Source organism: Ambystoma mexicanum, chromosome 3p (genome assembly GCF_040938575.1).
Source record: "Ambystoma mexicanum isolate Mex_15411 chromosome 3p, UKY_AmexF1_1, whole genome shotgun sequence".
NCBI lineage: Eukaryota > Metazoa > Chordata > Amphibia > Caudata > Ambystomatidae > Ambystoma > Ambystoma mexicanum.
The window spans coordinates 620,453,914-620,474,579 of record NC_090925.1 but is presented as its reverse complement, the minus strand read 5'-3'; the positions used below and the strand labels follow the sequence as shown (position 1 = coordinate 620,474,579).

Here is a 20,666-nt window from a genome sequence, read left to right as displayed (position 1 = left end):
GAGCAGCGGAGGCAAGGGCGCCTCCAAAGGTTCCGGCGGCGGTTTCTCCACCTACCGTCAAGCGGCCCGCTCGTCGTCTCAGGAGGCCTACAGAGGACGAGGCAAGTCTGGCGGACCCCGCCGTCGTCGCCAAGGAGGTCAAGGCGGCAAAGCCTCGTCGAAACAGGATTGAACCGGCCGTGGGGTCGGGCCCCCACCGAAGCACCCCGGTGGGAGGCCGGCTGGCGAGCTTCGTCAGCGTGTGGGAGTCCATCTCCACCGACCGTTGGGTGCTGGACGCCTTAGCCCGGGACCACGCGCTCGAGTTTCAAAGGAGGTGCCCGCGCGTCCCCCCCATGGCCAGGAAAGAGCTTCATGTCCCTCAGCTTCTCCTGGAGGTAAAGGCGATGCTCAGGAAGGGCGTCATCGAACTCGTCCCAAAGAGGCTTCGGGGCTCCGGAGTTTACTCGAGATACTTCCTCGTGAAGAAGAAGACGGGAGGATGGCGCCCCATCCTAGACCTGCGACGTCTGAACAAGTTCATCAAGGCGCAAAAGTTCCGGATGGTCACCCTCCAGCACGTCCTGGGGCAGCTGGAGGAAGGAGACTTCCTGTCGTCGTTGGATTTGGAGGATGCCTACTTCCACATTCCCATCCTAAAGGGGCACCGAAAATTCCTCAGGTTTGTGGTCCAAGGGCGTCACTACCAGTTCAAAGCCCTCCCCTTCGGACTACGGTCGGCACCCAGGGTATTTACCAAGTGCCTTGCACCGGTGGCGGCGCAACTGCGCCGCGAGGGGATCCACGTCTACCCCTACCTGGACGACTGGCTCATCCGAGCCAAGACGAGGGAGCTCGCCGTGGAGCACACGGCAAGGACCGTCCAACTTCTCACGGACCTGGGATTCTCCGTGAACTACGCCAAGTCCCACCTGGTACCCGCGCAAAAGGCACTGTTTCTGGGAGCGAAGCTCGACACAGTGTCCCTTCTGGCCTCCCCGTCGGAGGAAAGGACCAGGTCCATCCTGGGCAAGGTACAGCGGATGTTAGTTTCCGACGCGGCCAAGGTGAGGTCCATCAAGTCCCTCCTCGGAATGATGTCTTCTTGCATCTACCTCATTCCCATGTGCAGGCTCTGGATGCGCCCGTTGCAGGAGTTCCTGGACGCGCGCTGGATCCAAACGACGGGCGGCTTCGAGGAGAAGATCACACTCGACGAGAGTTTCCGCCGAGCGGTCCGGTGGTGGGGCACCCGCGCGCATCTGACGGCGGGCATGGACTTCCAGACCCCAGACCACCAGGAGACAGTGACCACGGATGCCTCCCTGGAAGGGTGGGGAGCGCACACCGAAAATCTGCACGCGAGAGGCCTCTGGCTCCCGACGGAGAAGTCCCTCCATATCAACGTCCTGGAGCTCCGTGCAGTGTTCTGGGCCCTCAGGTCCTTCCTTCCGTCCCTCAAGGGCAAGGTGGTGAGGATCTTCACCGACAACACCACCATCATGTTTTACATCAAGAAACAGGGCGGAACCAGGTCCCCAGCACTGTCCAAGGAGGCGCAGGACCTGTGGCATTGGGCAGTCGCCCAAAGGATGTTTCTGGTGCCGTTTCATCTGGCAGGGATAAAAAAACACCATCGCCGACTCACTCAGCAGGGAGCTGCGCTCGTGCCACGAGTGGGAACTACGGCAGGATCTAGTGGATCGCCTCTTCCGACAGTGGGGCACACCCCAGATCGACCTGTTCGCGACGGCGACGAACTCCAAGTGCCGGAGGTTCGCCAGCAGGTTTCCCCAGGCGAGGAGCATGGGCGATGCTTTCTCGTTCCCCTGGGAGGGCCTGTTCCTCTATGCGTTCCCTCCTTTGCCACTGCTAATCCGGCTCGTCAACCAGCTCAAGAGGTCACGGTGCAGGATGATCCTCGTCGCACCTGCGTGGCCGAGGCAGATATGGTTCCCGGACCTTCTGGACTTCTCAGCGTCCCCGCCAATCAAGCTGCCGGTGGACGCGGATCTACTCTCCAGGGAAGGAGGCGCCATCCTCCACCACGACCCGAAATCGCTGAACTTGCAGGCCTGGCTCCTGCAGCGCTAGAGTTTGGAGGATACGACATACCGGCCGACTGCAGAGAGGTTCTTGCAAAGGCCAGGGCGTCCTCGACTCTTAAATGCTACGGACACAAATGGAAGAGGTTCTCTGTCTGGTGCCACGCACAGAAGATTAACCCTCTACGGATTACGGCTCCCCAGGTACTGCCGTACCTGCTGACGCTGGCCAAAGCTGGACTGGCACACGCGTCCATCAAGATTCATCTTGCTGCGATCTCCCGTTACACCAGAACCACGGGCCGGACGTCCCTGTGGTCTCATCGTCTGGTGAAAGAGTTCATGAAGGGACTGTTCAGATCGTTCCCGCCGGTGAAGGCGCCGGCCCCGGCGTGGGAGCTCAACGTGGTGCTGACCAAGCTCATGGGACCTCCGTTCGAGCCTCTGCACTCGGCCCCGTTGAAGTTTCTGTCGTGGAAAACAGCGTTTCTTGTGGCCATCACCTCCGCACGACGGGTGGGAGAGATCCAGGCCCTTTCCTGCAAGGCCCCGTACTTGACTTTTCACGACACGAGGGTAGTGCTCAGGACGCACCCCTCCTTCATGCCCAAGGTACCGTCGGACTTCCATCTCAACGAACCCTTGGTGTTGCCTGTGTTCTTCCCGTCGCCTTCGTCGCCTTCGTCGCCGGCTGAGAGGACTTTGCACTCGCTGGATGTGGCTAGAGCGCTGAAGTTCTACGTGGACCGCACGAAGTGTTTTCGGAAGACGTCACAACTCTTTGTGAACTTTGGACCTGTCAATCAGGGGAAGGCTCTCTCGAAGGCTTCCATTTCCAGATGGCTCTCCGGCTGTATCTTGTACTGTCATCGGTTGGCAAACCGACCGCTGCCTGGCCGTCCGAGAGCCCATTCCACCAGAGCGATCGCAGCTACCACGGCGTTCCTTTCTGGTGTGCCCCTGCTGGACATATGCAGGGCTGCTACGTGGAGGTCGACGCACACCTTCACGAAATTCTACTGCGTCGATCGGGATTCCAGGGAGGAGTCCAGGGTCGGCCAAGCAGTGCTGCGCAACCTGTTCGCCTGAGGTGAGCCTGGTGAGGAGGTAAGATGCTTAATGTTGAGTTTGATGTAATGCTTAATGTTGAGCCTTTGCCACCTCCCGTGGTTGTGCATGTGTGTACTGCTATGTATTCTTTATTCATGAGCATGTGAATCCATGCCAGACCCCATGCTGGAGAAGGAACAAGTTACTTACCTGTAACTGTTGTTCTCCAGCATGGGTCTGGCATGGATTCACATGCGAACCCTCCCGCCTACCCCTCTGCGGCTCTTCACTTGGTCATACTGCCACTTCACCTGCTTCCAAATCTGAAGATGGCTGCCAGAGGCGGTGCTTAGGTAGAGGGCAGTCATTGGCTGTGGTCAGTATGACGCAGAGACCAGTGATTGGTTGTTACTACGAAAGACAGATCAGAAACAAAACTGATACTGGTTTTTTCTTTACCGAGGATTCCCAGCCTGACGACGGGGAATATTCATGAGCATGTGAATCCATGCCAGACCCATGCTGGAGAACAACAGTTACAGGTAAGTAACTTGTTCCATCTTGCAACATTTAGCAAGTGCTGCTTGCTTCAAAGTGGGAGGCTGCCTCATCAATGGACCACCCGAACCTTGATTGTAAGGGAGATGTGTGACAGGTCAGAAATGAGAGGCGGACAATATGTTGTAATGATTTCAACAGTAGCCATTTTTATTAAAATAAGAAGGGGTTTGGATAAAGGCCCAACTCTCCCTATCCTAATGAGTGGCCCTGCCTATGAAACTAAACTAAAGCAAGCTGATCTTGTGTCCAAAAGATATCTGACCCTCACACTAACATACACAATCAACTGGTGCAATGTAAATGTCGCTGTTTCCAACTCAACAAAAATGTGCAAAAGTCCAAATGTGAAATTCCAACAAAAGCACTCCTTGTGTCCAGGGGTTGAATCCCTTACCCTGAACTAATTCAGGAAAACTCTTGAAAGTGTTTTGTTCCAACAATGTTCTGTTAAAGTCAATTAAAATGTCTACTTTCCTCAGTTTGGCAAAGCAAATGTCTCTTCCATCTCATATAAAGAGATGTGTACCACTTTTTCACTGGTCCTTCAATTCTACTTGGTTGGTATTCAAAATAATTCTCCAAGTGTTCATTAACTTGTTGGCACATCCCGGGGCGCCCACCTACTCTGGGTTGACTCACAGGTATAACATGCAGCTATGGTGAAGGTTTTTCGTTGGTAAAATTTCCCCCATCAGGCAGAGACTTTTTTTTGTTCTGGCGTCAGCATTTCACTCTTTTGCCGATGGAACCATTGCTGCTCCCCAAGACTGCGACTCCCCCGGTACCGCAGCAAATGTCCCACTTCTAGCGATCCCTCCAAAGCACCCGCTTTGACTTTACCGGAGTTCCTCTCTTTTGGTATGATACGCCTCCAGGTGGGTGCCAGTAATCGTTTTCTTCTTCCTGCACGGCTCACCTCTGTGAACCTGCCTCTGCCTTTGTTTACTCCCCGCTCTGCGCTCTCTGCTGCTCTCCTCTCCTTTCCTCTGTGCTTGCAGGTGATCTTCAAGTTTAAATGTCCCACGCAGCTGATTGTGAACCTGACAACTAGACCGCCCATTGTACTTGGTATTACTTTCATTCCATATTGACTCCTTGCTCCTTCTTCGTCTCAGTACTTGCAGGCTTTCTGGGACTTCCAAAGGAAGTTTAGACTGTTTTAAGTTACGTTGTTGGACACTTTTGTTTAAATAAGAACCATCATAAGCATTAGAATTAAAATGTGTTTGAGGTGTTATGTACATATGAAGAGTGAAAAGTGTTCTGTTTTAAATGTTTGGTAGAAGTGGGTTTCAGGGTCTTACATTTAAAGGGTTCTGAATAATGAAAATATGCCATCAGAAACTCTGGAATGATGGGGTCTTCTTCAGAGGAAAGGGAAGAATAGTGTGTCTCTCCTGTTGGAGACATCACCCCCCCCCTGATATTTATCCCCTCCTACATGATCCTTCCACCTGATACCACCCCCAGAGTCGGGATCAGGCAGCCGCTGCCTTGGCCATGTGGGAGGAAACTACCGCCGGGTGATCTGGGATGACTCTGCAGAATTCATGACAAATGCGACAGGACAAAGCTGTTTAGCGGGCATGGGAGTAGTAGAGGATCCTAAAGCCAAATGTTACAAAGCCAGTTGGGTGGCTGTTGCTGAGATTTTATATGTTTACACCTTCCTGTAAACTCAGATTCTCAAACCTTTTGACGGTGCAAGTGTTGAAATGTGCTAGCAGGGATCTGAATGTGTGTATATTAGATGCCCCCACTCAGATGCCTTGTTCACCCCTTTTCTCAAGTCAGGGCTGTTTTTGTGAATTTAAAAGTGCATTGACCAATGGTGGCCACATTTAAATGTGCAGGAATGGGGCACATTCCTCTGCGCCTTTTCGGGCAGGTGCAGAGGGAATGCGCAAATCATGGCACGCTCAAGACCACGGATTAACCGACGACTGTCACACTTGTATTTCCATCCCACATGCAGGAATGGAAAGGCTATTTTATTTTTGTTTACATTTGTCTCGTCACTGTGAAATGTGCTCCCAGCACCCCCTTAGATGATGAAAGCCAATCATGTATTAGTCTCAGGAGCAGGCTTCTGTAACTAATGTATGCAAGGAGGCTACCCAGCTGATCTTTCGCACTGCAGAGACCAGTCCCCAAGAAAGGTGCAGGTCCCCTATAAGAATAAGGGCAACTGCACATGTCTAAAACTAACGCAAATGAAAAAAGTGCATTCTCTGCGCTTTTCAGAACAATGCCGAAAGGCCGGCAATTAAATTGTGCAGACGCAACAGTTAAGGGACAGACAGGAATTTGGAATTGAATTTATGGCAACAAAGCCTATTGAGGACTAAGAGAACACAAGAACATCCTAAGCCTCAGAAGAAGAGCTTAGGCTCGAAACACGTGTCAGGCTGACTCTGTACTGAATAAACACACATGGATCTATGCATGAAAATCACAGTAATTGACGCAGTGTGTTTGTATTTGTGGCTACCATTGATTTGCACTTAATTGCTTGAAAAAGAACCTTCCTACTAGACGTTGTTCTCCCTTGAGCATTTCAGCTCCAAACATTTACAGAGACATGCTAGTGTGTTTCACTCCTCCCTCTTTACTTATGAAAGTCTCATTGGTCTTCCCTTCGTCTTCACTCAAGCCAAAGATGGGGAAAGAATTCTTCACAAACTCGACATTAAATGAAATGAGCACCAAGAGTTGATCTCAACCCGCCTGAGGCCCTCGATTTGAGAGACTGTGACAGAGAGGCTTCGAGAGACTGGCTCAGTCCTGCACACAGGGCTTGAACCTAATCCGGTCAAAAAGGCTACGAAGGCATTAATAGCAAGACAGGCTGTCTATTGCATTCCAAAGTATTAAAAGGCCAATTGCATTCCTGGCCCGTACCAAATTCATGTTCGTATTGTCAAAGCTGTCCGTGACACCTTTCAGAGACCAGAGCCTGTGTAAATAGCTTGCAAAGCTGCAAAAAGTGCCACTTGTTTGGCATTCTGTAAGTACTCGGTCTCCAGTTTCAATACAGTTTTTCACTGTTCTGCTCAGTCACTTTTCAAAATCCTATTCGTCTAATTTAGGACTCTGGTCCAACGCCCCTAGGATATTTTCCGCAAGTAAGGTAGAAAGGGGATGGAAAGTAGGAGCAAAAACGAATTAAACAAGTAACTTGACATTGTCACTACAGTATTCCTAGTCCATAGTTTGCTTTTCTCCATAAGGTCCACCCTCCATTCCTGTGTAAACATGGCTATCTGGTGGGTAGCAACGTAGTCTGGTGGAAAAGGACTGCTGGGTAAAGTCAGGGAGAAGTGACAGGCCAGACAGTGCCAGCCATGGGTCAGGCTCAAGCATGCACTTTGGCTTCACGCTTTGTATTCATATTTTGCTGTAAAAGACATTATCTGGTCTCCTGCCCTTAGGTGCTGCTCAAAGGGAATGTGATGGATAGAACTCAGTAAATGTATTCCACCTCTTGTCTCTATACCTACTCATAGCAGCTGAGGGGTGCCACAGGGCATCCGTCCTCTTGCCCATCCTCTTACATTACTATGTACAGCCTCTGGACAGATTCATCTATTCAGAAAAGTTCAGATTCTATTTGTTTTTCCGACAACACTCCAGTCCGCCTTTATAGTAAAGGCATGAATCTGTGCAGAGATGTTGAGGGCTTCCTGCAGTGAGTGGATGGGTGTAAGATGGTTGTGATTTAACTCAGACAAGATAGTCGGTACTTGTGATTGGAGGCACACCTACTGTGACAAATCAACTTCCGGGGCATCAGTGGTCCAGGGATGAATATCGGTTTCTAAACCATCAATCAAAAACACACCTCTAGTACAGCAGAAGGGATCCGAACAGATTGGAATACAAGTGAATTATAAGAGCTCCTTGTCCAATTTTGGTAACGTGGACGGAGCAGCAGGCTTATCTCTTCAAGGTCATGGATCGTTGGTTACTTGCAACATAGCGAAAATACATTTATTACCCAATGATAAAAGGGACTGTCCAATCTTGTATAGAAATATCTACTTTATTATTATTACAACAGGCGGTTCTAGCACACAACAAAATACAGCCCACTCTGTAAAGGAACACAGAGGACAGTTTCACGAAGGAAAGGTATGCACTCTGGATACTGACAGTTGGGTAGTTGGTAAAGTAATTATTCTTACAGTTAAAGGTTATTCAATTCCAGCACCAACGGGGACAAGGGTCGTAACTGTCTCTAGGGGCCTTTGGAGAAGGACCAGGGGGGCAGAACCGCAATGTATCTGGTGCTGAAGAAGTTCATGGTGCTCGACAGCAACGAGGCTGTTCCAGGATGCTTTACAGCCCTTGAGACAGAGTTAGTGGCAGGAGAGCTCTGCGGGTACCAGGCAGAAGGCAGTTTGGCAAGCAAGGGTGGGCAGAAGTCTGCAGGCTGTCTGGCGTGGCGGCTCGGGCCAAGAATGGCTGTCTCTGCTGGTTGGCAGATCTGGAATGCTGATCGAGGAATGCCGGACGGCTCTGGCGACTGCAGCGTGGCAACAGTCAGCAGTGCAGCTGGATGCAGTTCGAGGACTCAACTGTCTCGAAATTGTCCTTAAAAAGATGGACTCTGGATGATGCTTGTGTGGCACTCCTCCCAGCTTCTTTGCAGGTTTCGTGTCCTTTCAAGGTGTACGGCCCAAAGCTCAGGAGGATATTAGCAGGCAACGGCCTTGTCCTTTGTCCAGAGACTTTCTGGCACTTCACCCCTAGGAGGGCATGCTCTGTGCTGGCTGGGTGCCGGTGCTGGAGCTGCTGCATGGGTCCTCTGAGTCAGGTATCTCCCTCAGTTCCCTGCGAGATGTTTAGGGGAGGGATTGTGTTTCGCTCTTGGAACTCCTGGCCTTCCTTCACTGGTGGAAGATGTGAGGTAGACTGTACCTTCAGCTCGGGTCCAAATGAGTCCTTCTTACTCCTTTCAAAGTCTTCAGATGATCTGTCAAGTGAGGGGTTCAGCCCTCTTTGAAAGCCAAATGGATCCCACTGATTGGTGTATGCTATGCCTACCTTAATGAACCAATCCTGGGTCTCCACCAACAAACTTCTGTTATGCATGTGGTCAGGACCAGAGTGCTCTAAAACAGGACAGACAAGGAGTGACAACATATACCTACGTTCCACCCATCTTCCTGTCTGTTGTAGATGAAAGCGTCTCTCTGGGAAACTGAGCCCTCTGTGACTTTTGAATAAAGCGCAGGTTTTCCCTTGAAATATGTTCTGGGAGCAGACTTCCTGTCTCCCCCAAACCACATACTTCTCCCCTCTCAAAGAGGTCAGCTCTGCAGGGGTTTGCCTATGGTAAATGGTGGACCTAGACATGCATTTCACTGCCTTTCATACAGAGGAGTGGGAACTAGCTTCAAGTTGACACAGTGCCGCCTTCTTGTTGTCTCTCCGGCAACCAAGCCCACTCGGTCCGCTTGCCTCAATTATCTCTCATTAGTATGCACTCCCACCAGCGGGAGAACAAAGGAATGCAGATCCATGGAGCCTTTGATATTTTAATTAGGCTGCTCATGTCTGGATGAAGGTGTGCCTTCCCCCTTCTTGGAATGCTTTGATGTACCCATGCCTGTCACATTCCATGTGAATATGACAGGGGAAGATGGCGCCTATATGCTGTGTCTTCCCAGAGTACAGGTGACTGCACTCATTTCTCGGGGGTTGGTCTCTCATCATTCATTTTCATTTATCAAAAAATCAAAAAAGCCCAGGCTAGCACACTCTCCCTGTGCGGATGGTCGAATTCCTCACACCTACCATCTGTAATGATATTTTCAGGCTGCCTGAAGTAGGTATCTCTCCCACTCCTACCTTTACGATTACAAATATGGGGGTTGGTGGGTTGATCGACCAGAATCTGACACTAGCACTGCAGATACAGCCGATTACTTTTTCTGTCTCATAATTGTATGTCAGCTACTGCCTTTTCTTACGCTGCAATCCTGGACCACTGTGGTTCCAGCCATTACTACACCCTCGCTAGATTACTGCAATTCCATGTACCTGGCTTGTCCTGCCTCCCTGATAATCAGCTGCAGATGGTGCAAAATCCTTCTGCCCGCCTGCCATCTTGTGCCATAAACCTTTGACCATGTTTCTCCCGCCTTGTGTAGTCTTCATTGGCTAACTGCATCCAATTAAAATCCCTGTGTCTTGCACACCAGGCTCTAAATGGATTGGTACCTCTGTTTCTTCAGCTGGAACTACAGTCTCACTGTCCTTCCTATCCCCTTTATTTGACTGCCTGCTTCTTGCTAAAGGTCCCCCTTTCCCTCAAGAAGAGATATGGAGGCTCCTCTTTCTCTGCTTGTTCCTTTTGCCTTGATTGTCCTTTCGCCGGACCTACAGTCCAGTTCTCATCATTTATCCTTCAGGTGCAGCCTTCAGATCCATCTCTTCAGCTCATCATTTCTAAGAGCCTTTTTGCAGCCTTTCTATTTGCCGAGATTATTCTTCGGTTCCTGCTGGTGGTTTCTGCACCAGGAGACCCTAGTGTAATCGAGCGCTTTATAACAAAACCTAACATGAGTACAGACTGGGAGTGCAGTGTTCACAGCAGTGTGTAACCTATTTTCTGCTGCCGTCATGCCTCTTTATCTTTTAGTGTCTACATGTATTTTGTGCATACAGGAAAGCCTCATTGTTAAAAGTGTACCAATTTAGGATACGTGTTGATAGCTTTGTGCTGTGTATTGACTTTGTCTCTTTCTCTGATGTATGCATGTTTTATACTGTGTTTACAGACAAGTGCCCGCTGTTCTCTTGTTTGTTTTGTCGGTCGACCCAGTTTAGTATAATTTGTTTCAAATTGGTAGTTTGAAGGCAGATATGGAAGGCTACAATCTTTGGGTGTTTCCACGCCATAATAATTCTCCAGGAGGGCATTAATCTTTTTCTCTTTTATTCGAATGCAGTGGTAGTGGTTTAATTATTATGCAGATAGAATGTAAATACCCACCCTGAATTGGTGATGGAGAGGGAGCTGGCGTGTGACACCTGCACACCTTATCCAGAACAGGACTGCAAACCCAGGGATCTTATCTCTCCAGCTCTGAAATCTCTTCACTGGCTGGCTGTGGCTACAAGGATCAACTTCAAGACCCTCTGCATCATCCTCAAGGCTTTCTGGGGCCTGGGACCAATCTACCTCCAACTTTCTCTTCCAAAACATCTTCCTTCTCGAGCTCTCCGCTCATCCCCTTCCAACTCTGAGGGTCAGGCGCTTCTCCAAGCAGATAGTTGGGGGCAGATCTATCTTCTTGGCCGGGGTCTCACTTGACCAGCCTCTCTCAAACTTGAGCAGAACCATCTCCGGTTCCAGAAGCAACTCAAGACCTTCTTTTTCGCTTTCACTCTTCCTCTCCCCTGCTGATGCACCCAACTGCTCCGTGCACTGGTCACCTGGTCACCCTCTGAACTCAGGCCCAGGTATCTGCATGTCTAGTTGCCCTCACACTGCCTCTGGGCTCTCCAGCACTTAAGGGTCTGTATCTGCAACCCTACAGTCCCTTCTCTCTGCATTTATGAGCCACCCGCTGGCTGCACTGGTGAGTTAACTGCACTTTCCCATTCCCCTCCCCCTGGCACTTCTCCTCTTCCCTGCACTTGCACGATCTGAATGACACAAGACCTAGTAAGATCGTTATTTTGTCCTCCCTTTGTTTCCCCCTCCTTGTCTTGTCACGCCTAGAAACACCTTTGAACAGGTGCGTTATAAATGACACATCATATCATCTCAAATGTGGTTAAAATTGTGCGTTCTCAGCACCATTGTCGTACGAAATCTGTTTTTTTTTGTTTTAGTTTTTTAAAGCTGTATGAGTAACATGCAGTTTCAAGGGGCAATACATTCTCTGTTTCAATGCATAATATGCCAGCTCTGGAGCAGAACACAAGAGCAGCTTGCCATAGTAAACCCTGTACTGCCCATCAGAAAGCTGCATGAGTGATGGGAAGACTGCAAACTCACAGTAAATGGATATAGATTTGTCCCACATCCCTGAAGCTACGACTAATTGTGCGATACTATCCGAGTATTGCAAATACTAATGACAAATGATATGCCAGTAAAAATTCCACTATTTTAAAATATTGTGTTAGGAGATTTAATGCACATCACTGTTCCTGTGCTACATGTTGATAAAGTACAATCAAGGACCCAGTCAATAATATCCGGATGTTGCTCAAATGTTCCAGGTCATTACTAATATGTTGATGCCCAGTGTGCCTGCCTACCTCGGGTGCTGCTCAAGTACAACATGGTACACTGAAATGTTCCATCATTAAGGCAAATGTGCCATCCTGAATGTTTTGTAGCATTTATATGGCAGTTTCCACAATGAAAAGAAGCCAGTTTCAAACTGCCCCAGGTAATTCTACATTGTCAGCATCATGTCAGTTTCAACAGTGCCATATCCTAGTTAACCTCCCTATCATTCTAGATTTTAATTACCCGAGAAATGTGCTGTACCAGTTTCACATTACTCCCCAGAGAATGCTCATGCCATTTTCAATCGTGCCATGCTATGGTTGACCCAGCTAAGCACGTTGTCACAGTAGTTTTAAGGTTGCCCCAGGAAATGACCAACACTCCCACAACATTGCCATTACAGTTTCACCCTGCAGCCAGGAAATATCGGTTTCTACGGTGCCATGCCAGGTTTACATCGGGCAAGAACAATGTCATTTTGGTTTCCACATTGCTACTTGAAAAGTCGGGTGCCAGTTACATGATGCCTCTGAAGCATTCCCTGTGGAACATGTGCATTGCCCGTAGAAGAATGACCTTTGACTATGTCACATTGCTTTCAGGAATGTGTTTATTAACTTCGATATTGCACTCAGAAAATAGCTTCATGCTAGTTCCACATTGCCCCATACCACAGTTCCCCTACATTGTATAGAGTGGATTCCCTAGGTGGCCATGCTTTTTCATTTAACAGAAAATAGAGGAAGGCCGTGCATTGATGGTGTCGTATGTGCCACAGAGGGTTTCTACCGATCAATGTGAACCCGGTGTGGAACTAGCACTGCATGCTGTGACCAGGAGTGTATGTTAAAGGCACTGAGGTGGAAGTGGACATTAACATGTAAATGCATGGCATCCAGCTGTTTTCAAATAGTAAAGAGTCCGTAGCTACAACTTATCTGCAATGCCTTTATGATAAAACAGGGGGATTATTGATGAATCGAGGCCTGTGAAAGGTTGGTAGGGCTGGAGTTGATTGATAACGGCGAGGCAGTGCCCAACATATCCACTTTTCCCTGAGCTCCAATAATCAAAGCACCCAGTCCAGCCACAGACCGAGGGGTTGTCCGCTTCGAGGCTTTGTGGGCAACATTATATTCATGAAATGGAGATGATGAGCCTATTAATAACCAAGGGATTTTCTTGTTCCACCTCCCAACAGTTTAACGAGCAGGAACAGAAACGTCAGAAAGCTGAGAAGCTGCAGCAGCAGCAGAGGCACGAGCAGCAAATGAGGGACATGCAGACCGAGTGCGAGACCAATGCTCTGGAGCTAAAGCAGCTGCAGGTAAGTGCACCTGATTCTCATCATGTACTCCTCGCCACCACTTCCTGCACACACGCGTCAACACAGTTCAGAAGAGACTACTCCTTCTCTGACCATACAATACCTATCCAACGCCAAGAGGATTGCTTTCCATCGGGTTGCACAAGTTTGAGGATGCTCGGATGGGAATTTAGTCCGTTTTATTAGTGGTACCAATTAGGGCAGAACCAAAGTAATATTTTATACCCCATGTAACATTTTATCATTCACAATGTTATATAAATCCTGCTAATTTGTCACTGTGTTGTTGTGCTTTTCAGGAGTAGTTTTGGCGTGTGAATTCTGTGCTGGTCTGTCCACAATCATTCTTTTTTCCCCTTATCAACTCCATCACACATGGTATAAAATCACCACCGTAGGTGAGATGATGATTCAATGTGCACAGATGTGAAACTCCCCTCTCACGCATTTGAGCATATGGGCAGTGGGACAAAACAGCAATGATGGACAATGGCAGGTCCTTGTGTGGGGGGCAATGTGAAGTACTTGTGCTGGTTGAATCTTATGGAGTTTGCACTTTGCGTGAGTCACTCGCTGTTGGGCAGCATGAGTAGCGCGCATTGGCAGGTTGTATCACAAGCTCTCACTGGTGGGGCAGCATGAAGTATTGTCATTGGTGAGACTCGCACTCTCGGGCATCCCAAGGATCTTGGGCTGACCAGAAGTGAGAGGAACTCTCGTTGCTGTGGTTGGACTTCTGTCCTCAGTGCTCACTATCCAGCACCTTTCAACGGGCAGATCCACACTCCCACTCATCAAGGGCCCTCCAAAAAAGGGATCCAATTCACTCTGTGCTGTACAAAGATACTCCTGGAGTCACACATCTTGTCCCTAAAATCCCTACGTCTTGCGTTACTGTCTCCTCATAACTGGATGTCTCTTTTTTTTTTCTTTTCACAGAACGAGAAGTGCCACCTCCTGACCGAACATGAGTCCCAGAAGCTGAAATTGTTTGATGACAGCCATAACTGCGTCTTGCGTGAGTGGAGAGAGAAGCTTATGCCACGAAAGAAGGTACAACAGTCACTCGATGGTTCAGCTGATTAGGAAGTCCAAGGTTCTTAGGTCTTTTAGTTCACTGTTCCTTGAGGGACCATAAATTAGACTGTTAGCAGGCAGCACTGTTTCTTTACATACTGCTGTTCCTGAGCTTCCCCCCACAAGGTATTAACCAGTCACAACATTGATCTGTAGGTTCAAGAGTTCTGGCTTTGTTGTGTCATGGGACAGTCTGAGTAGCTTGGCCGAGTGTAACATTCTTCTTTTGTCTGTTAGGCACTGGAAGATGAGTTGAACCAGAAGAAGCGAGAGCAAGAGGACTTCTTCAGGATGCACATAGAGCCAGACGTTCCAACTCTGACGCTGAACAAACCTGCAAAGTTCTTCCCGTACAACTCTGCAGAAGCCTCCTAATGTTGAGCAACTCTTGGTGAGCAGACACTGCACTTGCACATCCACTGGGCTCCTCAGGACAAGCTGGCATTGTGCATGTACATGAACACGGAACTACTCAGGAAAAGATGACACTCTGTCTACACGAAACCATGAGCTCCTCAAAACTGGCAACTTTCACTCATGTACCTCTTTGCTTCCTTTGCTTTCGAGGTGCACAGCTAGCACTTTTTTCTCAATTTCTGTACAAGGCGAGGGATCTGGCAGGATTACAGATGTATTAATCTCACAGGCCAATGTTGAACATGTTCCTTTAATTGATGTGGCTTCCAGGTCTTCTTGAAAAATAAAGTTGGACTATTATATTCAATGATGCAAAACACCACAGAAGATGCCACCAACGCCTGAGGAGCAGGTGAAATGGACAACCAACATTCATATGATAGAAAAGATATGTACCATGAAGATAGAAGCTACACTCTAGACACTGTGAATGAACATGTGTGTTGTGTGAGAATTACAGATTAATCCAGTGCTTTTATTTTCGAGATGTCCATGCCAGGTTGAAAGGACAGCTGACTGTACCTCGGTGTGTCCCAAGTCCGCCAATTTTCAGATCTGGAGGTCCTTCAATGGAGGTCTTGTGGTCCGCTTTCTCTGAAGATAGGTCATGCAGACTCCATGCTTGGGAAATGGTTGTATCCACCTCAATCATAGTTGCGAAGCTGATTGTCTATGGGTGTGGGCCATCATTAAAGCACTTTTCCATAGACCAGTTTGCCAACGCCTTTGGCACTTGATTGGAACACATGTAATGTGTAACCTATGCTCGTGTATCCTCAGAGGATGCTCCTCAAATGTTAATGACCCTCCGGGGCTAGGGGCAAGAGGGAGTGACAAGATTACTGTTGCATTCAGATATGTACTAGTATGAAGACTTGGGAGAAGACGACCATGCAGTGAACTGCACTTCACATGTTTGTCAAACGTTTTAAATGCCCTATTCCATTGTTTTTCTAAACTCTGGATACACCAACCAACAATTTCAGTTGAATCATTTTGGATTGCTTGTGTTTGCAGTGGTAAGACCAGAGTGGCACCATTCCATACCTTCACTTTGCAATTCAGTTGTTTCACATGCAGTCTCTTCCGCAAGTGACAAACTGCTTAAATAATCTCTGTATGTAGTAAATGTATGCTATGGACACTTCAGGCCAGCATCCTCACCACGCCACCCTCGTGTATGTGCCATCATCCCGAACACGCCCACTTTTTCACCATAGCATACACCGCACCCCAACCTCACCGAACCATCAATTTTGCTCTTCCCGTGAAACAAGCCGTCTTCTCTATCCTACGCTGTTCCCCTCTTATGATACCACCACAATACCCCCACCCTTACAAATAGTGCACCCTCCTCACCCCACCACCATTGCATTGCTACCACAACATCAGACCTCATCCTCTTTCATGACGCTCCATCCCCTGCACAACTATATCACTCAACCCATTCCCACCACAACCTTCCTCGTACCACCACTTCACCCCATTCATACATACCACTTCCCACTGTGCTAACATCCTGTGCTGCATACCTTCCCAAGAAGTCTTACAATGCAAAGTATCAGTCACAGCCCTGAGGGAGGAAAATTCATCCTGAAATGTCAAAAGCTTCCACTCTTTGGTATTCGTTTACTGCACTATGATCTGAATATTCAAGAATCTAGGCATGTTACAGGGCCATTGTGCATGAGCAAGGTCGCTGTGTTGGGGGAATTGGGTGTTCCACTGCTGTAGCATTCAGTAAACGGGATGTGTGCAAGTCTAGATTCATGCTTGCCCCTCTTCCCCCACTTATGTCATATATGGGGTGCGTTGCTGCCAGCCCCTTCCATTGGTGTTCATGTCATCCTTGTGCGTAATGTGATTGTGCAGTTATTTTTCTGAAATTAAATAGCACTTGGCAATTTCCTGTTGAGCAAAGGTGCCCTGCCCAGGCACGGGCATTCAAAGGGGGGTGAGCGATCGATGAGCACAATAAATACTCCCTGCCATATGCCGTGTATTTAACGAGGTCACTTTCTCGGTTGCACGTTACTCGTGCGTTTTCCCCATGGTCATTTTGGTCGTTATTTTTTATATATATTTATATATATATATATGTGTGTGTGTGTTACGGGTAGGGGATTGGGCATTGGTGGGTGGCATGGTTTAGGTGTGGGTTGGGGAGAAATCCCCCCCCCCATTTAAAAAATGTGCAAATGAGTAAAGTGGCTTTGTGCAAAGCAGTATAACCCTCCCAGGTCAATACTTGTATTTCTGTCCACCAAACATGGTCAATAATTGTTTTGTAGGAGTGGAGATAGGTTCTCTAGTCCTATACAGAAGCCAATTCTGAAGCATTTACAAACTGTCATTGGCAGGGTGGATTCTTTGATAATTCTCGAACATAAATGGACAAGCAGTCACTTCTTACGGTAGGCCCTATCCTCGGTGTTTCTTGATTGAATTTGTCCAGATTCTGAAGGGGACCAACTTCCTCGTTTCACCCGACTGCACAGTAAGTGTCATTTCCTTGAAAGGCATGACACATGTTACTTCCATGGGAGGCTGCTAATGGCAACATGACTTGAGTGGCACCGTTGAGTAATCTCTGCAAACTGAATAACAACGGTGCTGTTTCTTTCCTGAACACTGAACTATAACATTTAAAAGTAAAAAAAACGATGCGACTAATACAGTAAGACCACAACAACTTCAAATCAAAATTATTTGTAAAACTTGCAAATATGCAAGTTCTATGTAAGTGCCAGGTTAATGGGAATTTCTGAATTCGTTTTAAATCCTGGTCTTTTTCAAGAACTGCTTAGTAGAAAGATTTAACTTGTAACACAATACAGTGCCTTCATCTGTCGCTCTTAGGTCGTGCGGGCACTCATTTTTATTTCATAGAGATTTTGTTCAGTCAAATCTACATGCTTGAAATAAATTTAGGTTGAACAGTGACACACTAGAATGATCTTTTGTCCTCCTTAAAAACCTAATTTGTGTTTTGTTCTTATTTTTTTTATCTCACGGATTTTAGGGTGTTCAATTTTGCGATTGCTCACTAGTTACTTGTTTGTCTATTTTTTTATGGGATCTGAGATTTACAGAATTGTCCAGTTACAACCTGTTACAGGAAGTGAAATGCGCAGTTAAAACTAATTGTAGGAAGTGACCTGATTGGTTGGAACCATATAAAAACGCACTTTTCTAGTTGACACCCACCACAGAATGCCTTTATGTCTAGCTGAAAAGTAGCACGAAGGGACATGTCTAGTCGGAACAAAGTAGAGGTCGTGTTATCACTGAATATCTTTACTGTCGAGTAATGCAATTCTCATCCCTAGCGCTTCAGGAAAGTGCAATATTTATCTTTGGGTGGTAGAAATATATTGGGAGTTTTGGGGATTGTAAAATCTCATATTATATTTTATTTTGTTGAGCTTGTGTTAGTCTATCCCACGGCTTGGGACAAGAAGCCATCCTGTTTATTTGTATTTTATGTTTCAAAGAACTTTTAAAAACCAAAAAGTGAAAACTCTTTTTTGTCCCTTCCAAACATGTCTTTTGCAGATTCATCACTCTAAATGAATATGATTTTTTGTCCCGAAAACCATGTGTTTTGTTAAAGATTATATTCAGTGCTGTTTTGTTAAGATGTTTTCTGTTCAAAAAGCCACAGTATTGTAAATAAGATGCTAATAAAATCACGGAGGAGGTTATAATAATGTATTTACTGTGAAAATACCAGATACCATTTTAAGTAATCGGTATGATTTTAAATGTTTATATTTTTGTAGAGCAAAAAACAATTACTATAAGCTTAAGAGCTGAATCTGAAGTAAACGCTGTAGCATACAATAGGAAAGTCCTGAACAATCGAGGCTTATAGTAACAAAAACACTGAGATATGTGACATTAAGAAAGTTATCCCCTCCATCCCATTTCCCTCTTCATCAATGGGATTTTTAAGGTTCTTGAGTACTCCAGCGTCCTTTTCACCTATGCCTGTGGGATATTGGTAGGGGCACTTTACATTACTGGAAAGGTTAACTTGTGATGTTCAAGTACATGTTTTTCCACCATAACCATTCAGGTCTTGCACTCTCAAGTGCCCTCCTTCAAGCTTTTATATCCATATGTTTTCCCATCTCTGAGATACTAATGTATATTTTGTTTTTTGCTCTGTGTACTTAATATGTTTACCTTTGTGCTCAGGTATTTTTTATTTGTTTTTGGTTGGTTCTTCAGCTCCCATGGGCATATTCCAAGATATTTGTGTATGTTATGTGCTTCCAAGGAATGCCTGTGCTGCAGTCATAATTTTTCTTAACCTGGTATGCTATTAGACTTGGTGGGACCATGCCAACAGCTTCTCCCAAAGAGTGGGCAAAATAATCGGTAACAAAAATAATGATCAATTATCCCAATGAGGCTTGTGTCAAGTTCTATGCTGTCATAATATTACATGATGGACTATCCCTGCCTGCATTGAGTAATTGTGGCTAAACTGTCAGCCTATATAGATGGTGCTGACAAGTAACCATTTGCAGCAAAAAGAAAATCTCTAATTCCCCAGTCATCTTGGGTTTCAATATTTACTGACGATGATCCTCCTGCCCATCAACGTCCCACTCGCCCACTCACTTCTACTTTCCACGAAGGATCAGAGGATGCCTGCGAGAGACAGGGTTCACAACCCCGTGCAGGTGGCAAAGTCCACACAGTCCCACTGGGACATTGAAACAATTAACACCTCTGTCAATTGTCGGTGTTAGGAAATGAGGTGGACATTAGCTATTTTGCATCAGAGAGGCAAAATTAATCTCCATATAAATATTCAAGCCTGGGCCTTATTTCAAGACAAAAACATTTAAACTGGCTTTCATTTCCATTATGCTTTCTTATTTTAACATGCAACGGACGGTGTGCATTTATGCAGAATTCAACATTTTCCTCACACTACACATAAATAAGGATGTCTGAGTGGGTTAACAAATAAGCAGGCAAACGTACCGCAGTAGCCTTTGTTGTGGGGCCTTAATTTTTGGGAGCACATTTGCAAAATGCAAAACTACGCTTTTAAGCTTGCATTACTTTGCATTCTGAAACGTGGATTTCTCCAAGGGGCAGGGTGAAGAAAGCTACAATTATACTGTTTTTGCGTAACATAGTTCTATAAGGATTTATTTTCGTCACCCTTTTTATTAGGATTTCTGTTCTGCTGGTCATTTTTATAAAACCGAAAATTCTTAAAAGCCAAACATTAACACATACAACTACACCTAAGAAGATATGCATTGAAGTGCTTACATTGCAGACTGGTCTGAAATCCAGGCTTCATAAAGTGTACAATCCTGGGCAAATATTTGTTCTCACTGTGCCTTATCTACACAATTTGTACTAGAAATGTGTAAACCCTGCTTTTGCCCTGAATAGATGATCTAATATTTAAACAGAACTCATTTGTGAAATTGTTTTTAATTAACAAAACCGAAATATATTTAAATGTACCCAGGTGGAAATAAATTAGAGATGCTCACAGAAAGTTGCTATTCCTGCGTTACTTTTTTTACATTGCTAATACTAAATATTCTTTTGGTATTTGTGTGTGTGCATATTTAAATACATATATATTCACACACATAAGGGTGAGGGGGTGTGTATGTATATGTATGTATGTATGTATATATATATATATATATATATATATATATGTTATGTTAAAGGTATTTATATAGCGCACCGTCACCAATGGAATTGGTCCCCAGGCGCTCTGGCGGATCTGCAAACAGGAAGGAGGGCGGGTAAGGTTAGTTGGGAGGAGGGCAGTGGGGGAAGTGGTGTGCTGTTGGCAGCTTCAGCTCGGTATACACCAAGTGCTGGGCTTTGCTGCAGGTGTCGGATAGGGAGAGACCTCTTGTGCTGTTGGTGCTGTTTGTGTTTTTTCTGTGGTGTGGTAAAGTGCGTGCGGATT

At 46.6% G+C, this 20,666-nt stretch overlaps 1 protein-coding gene across 1 annotated transcript in view; it reads left to right on the top strand.

Moving 5' to 3' along the window:
• The window catches only part of STK10 (serine/threonine kinase 10), a 967,310-nt gene extending 947,073 nt beyond the window's left edge, over positions 1-20,237 (top strand). Inside the window, exons 17-19 of the mRNA XM_069651382.1 lie at positions 13,088-13,213; positions 14,153-14,266; positions 14,528-20,237. Of these exons, the coding sequence (XP_069507483.1) occupies positions 13,088-13,213; positions 14,153-14,266; positions 14,528-14,665 (378 nt within the window). The 3' untranslated portion in view covers positions 14,666-20,237. The remainder of the gene's footprint in view (positions 1-13,087; positions 13,214-14,152; positions 14,267-14,527) is intronic.
• Positions 20,238-20,666: the final 429 nt, after the last annotated feature.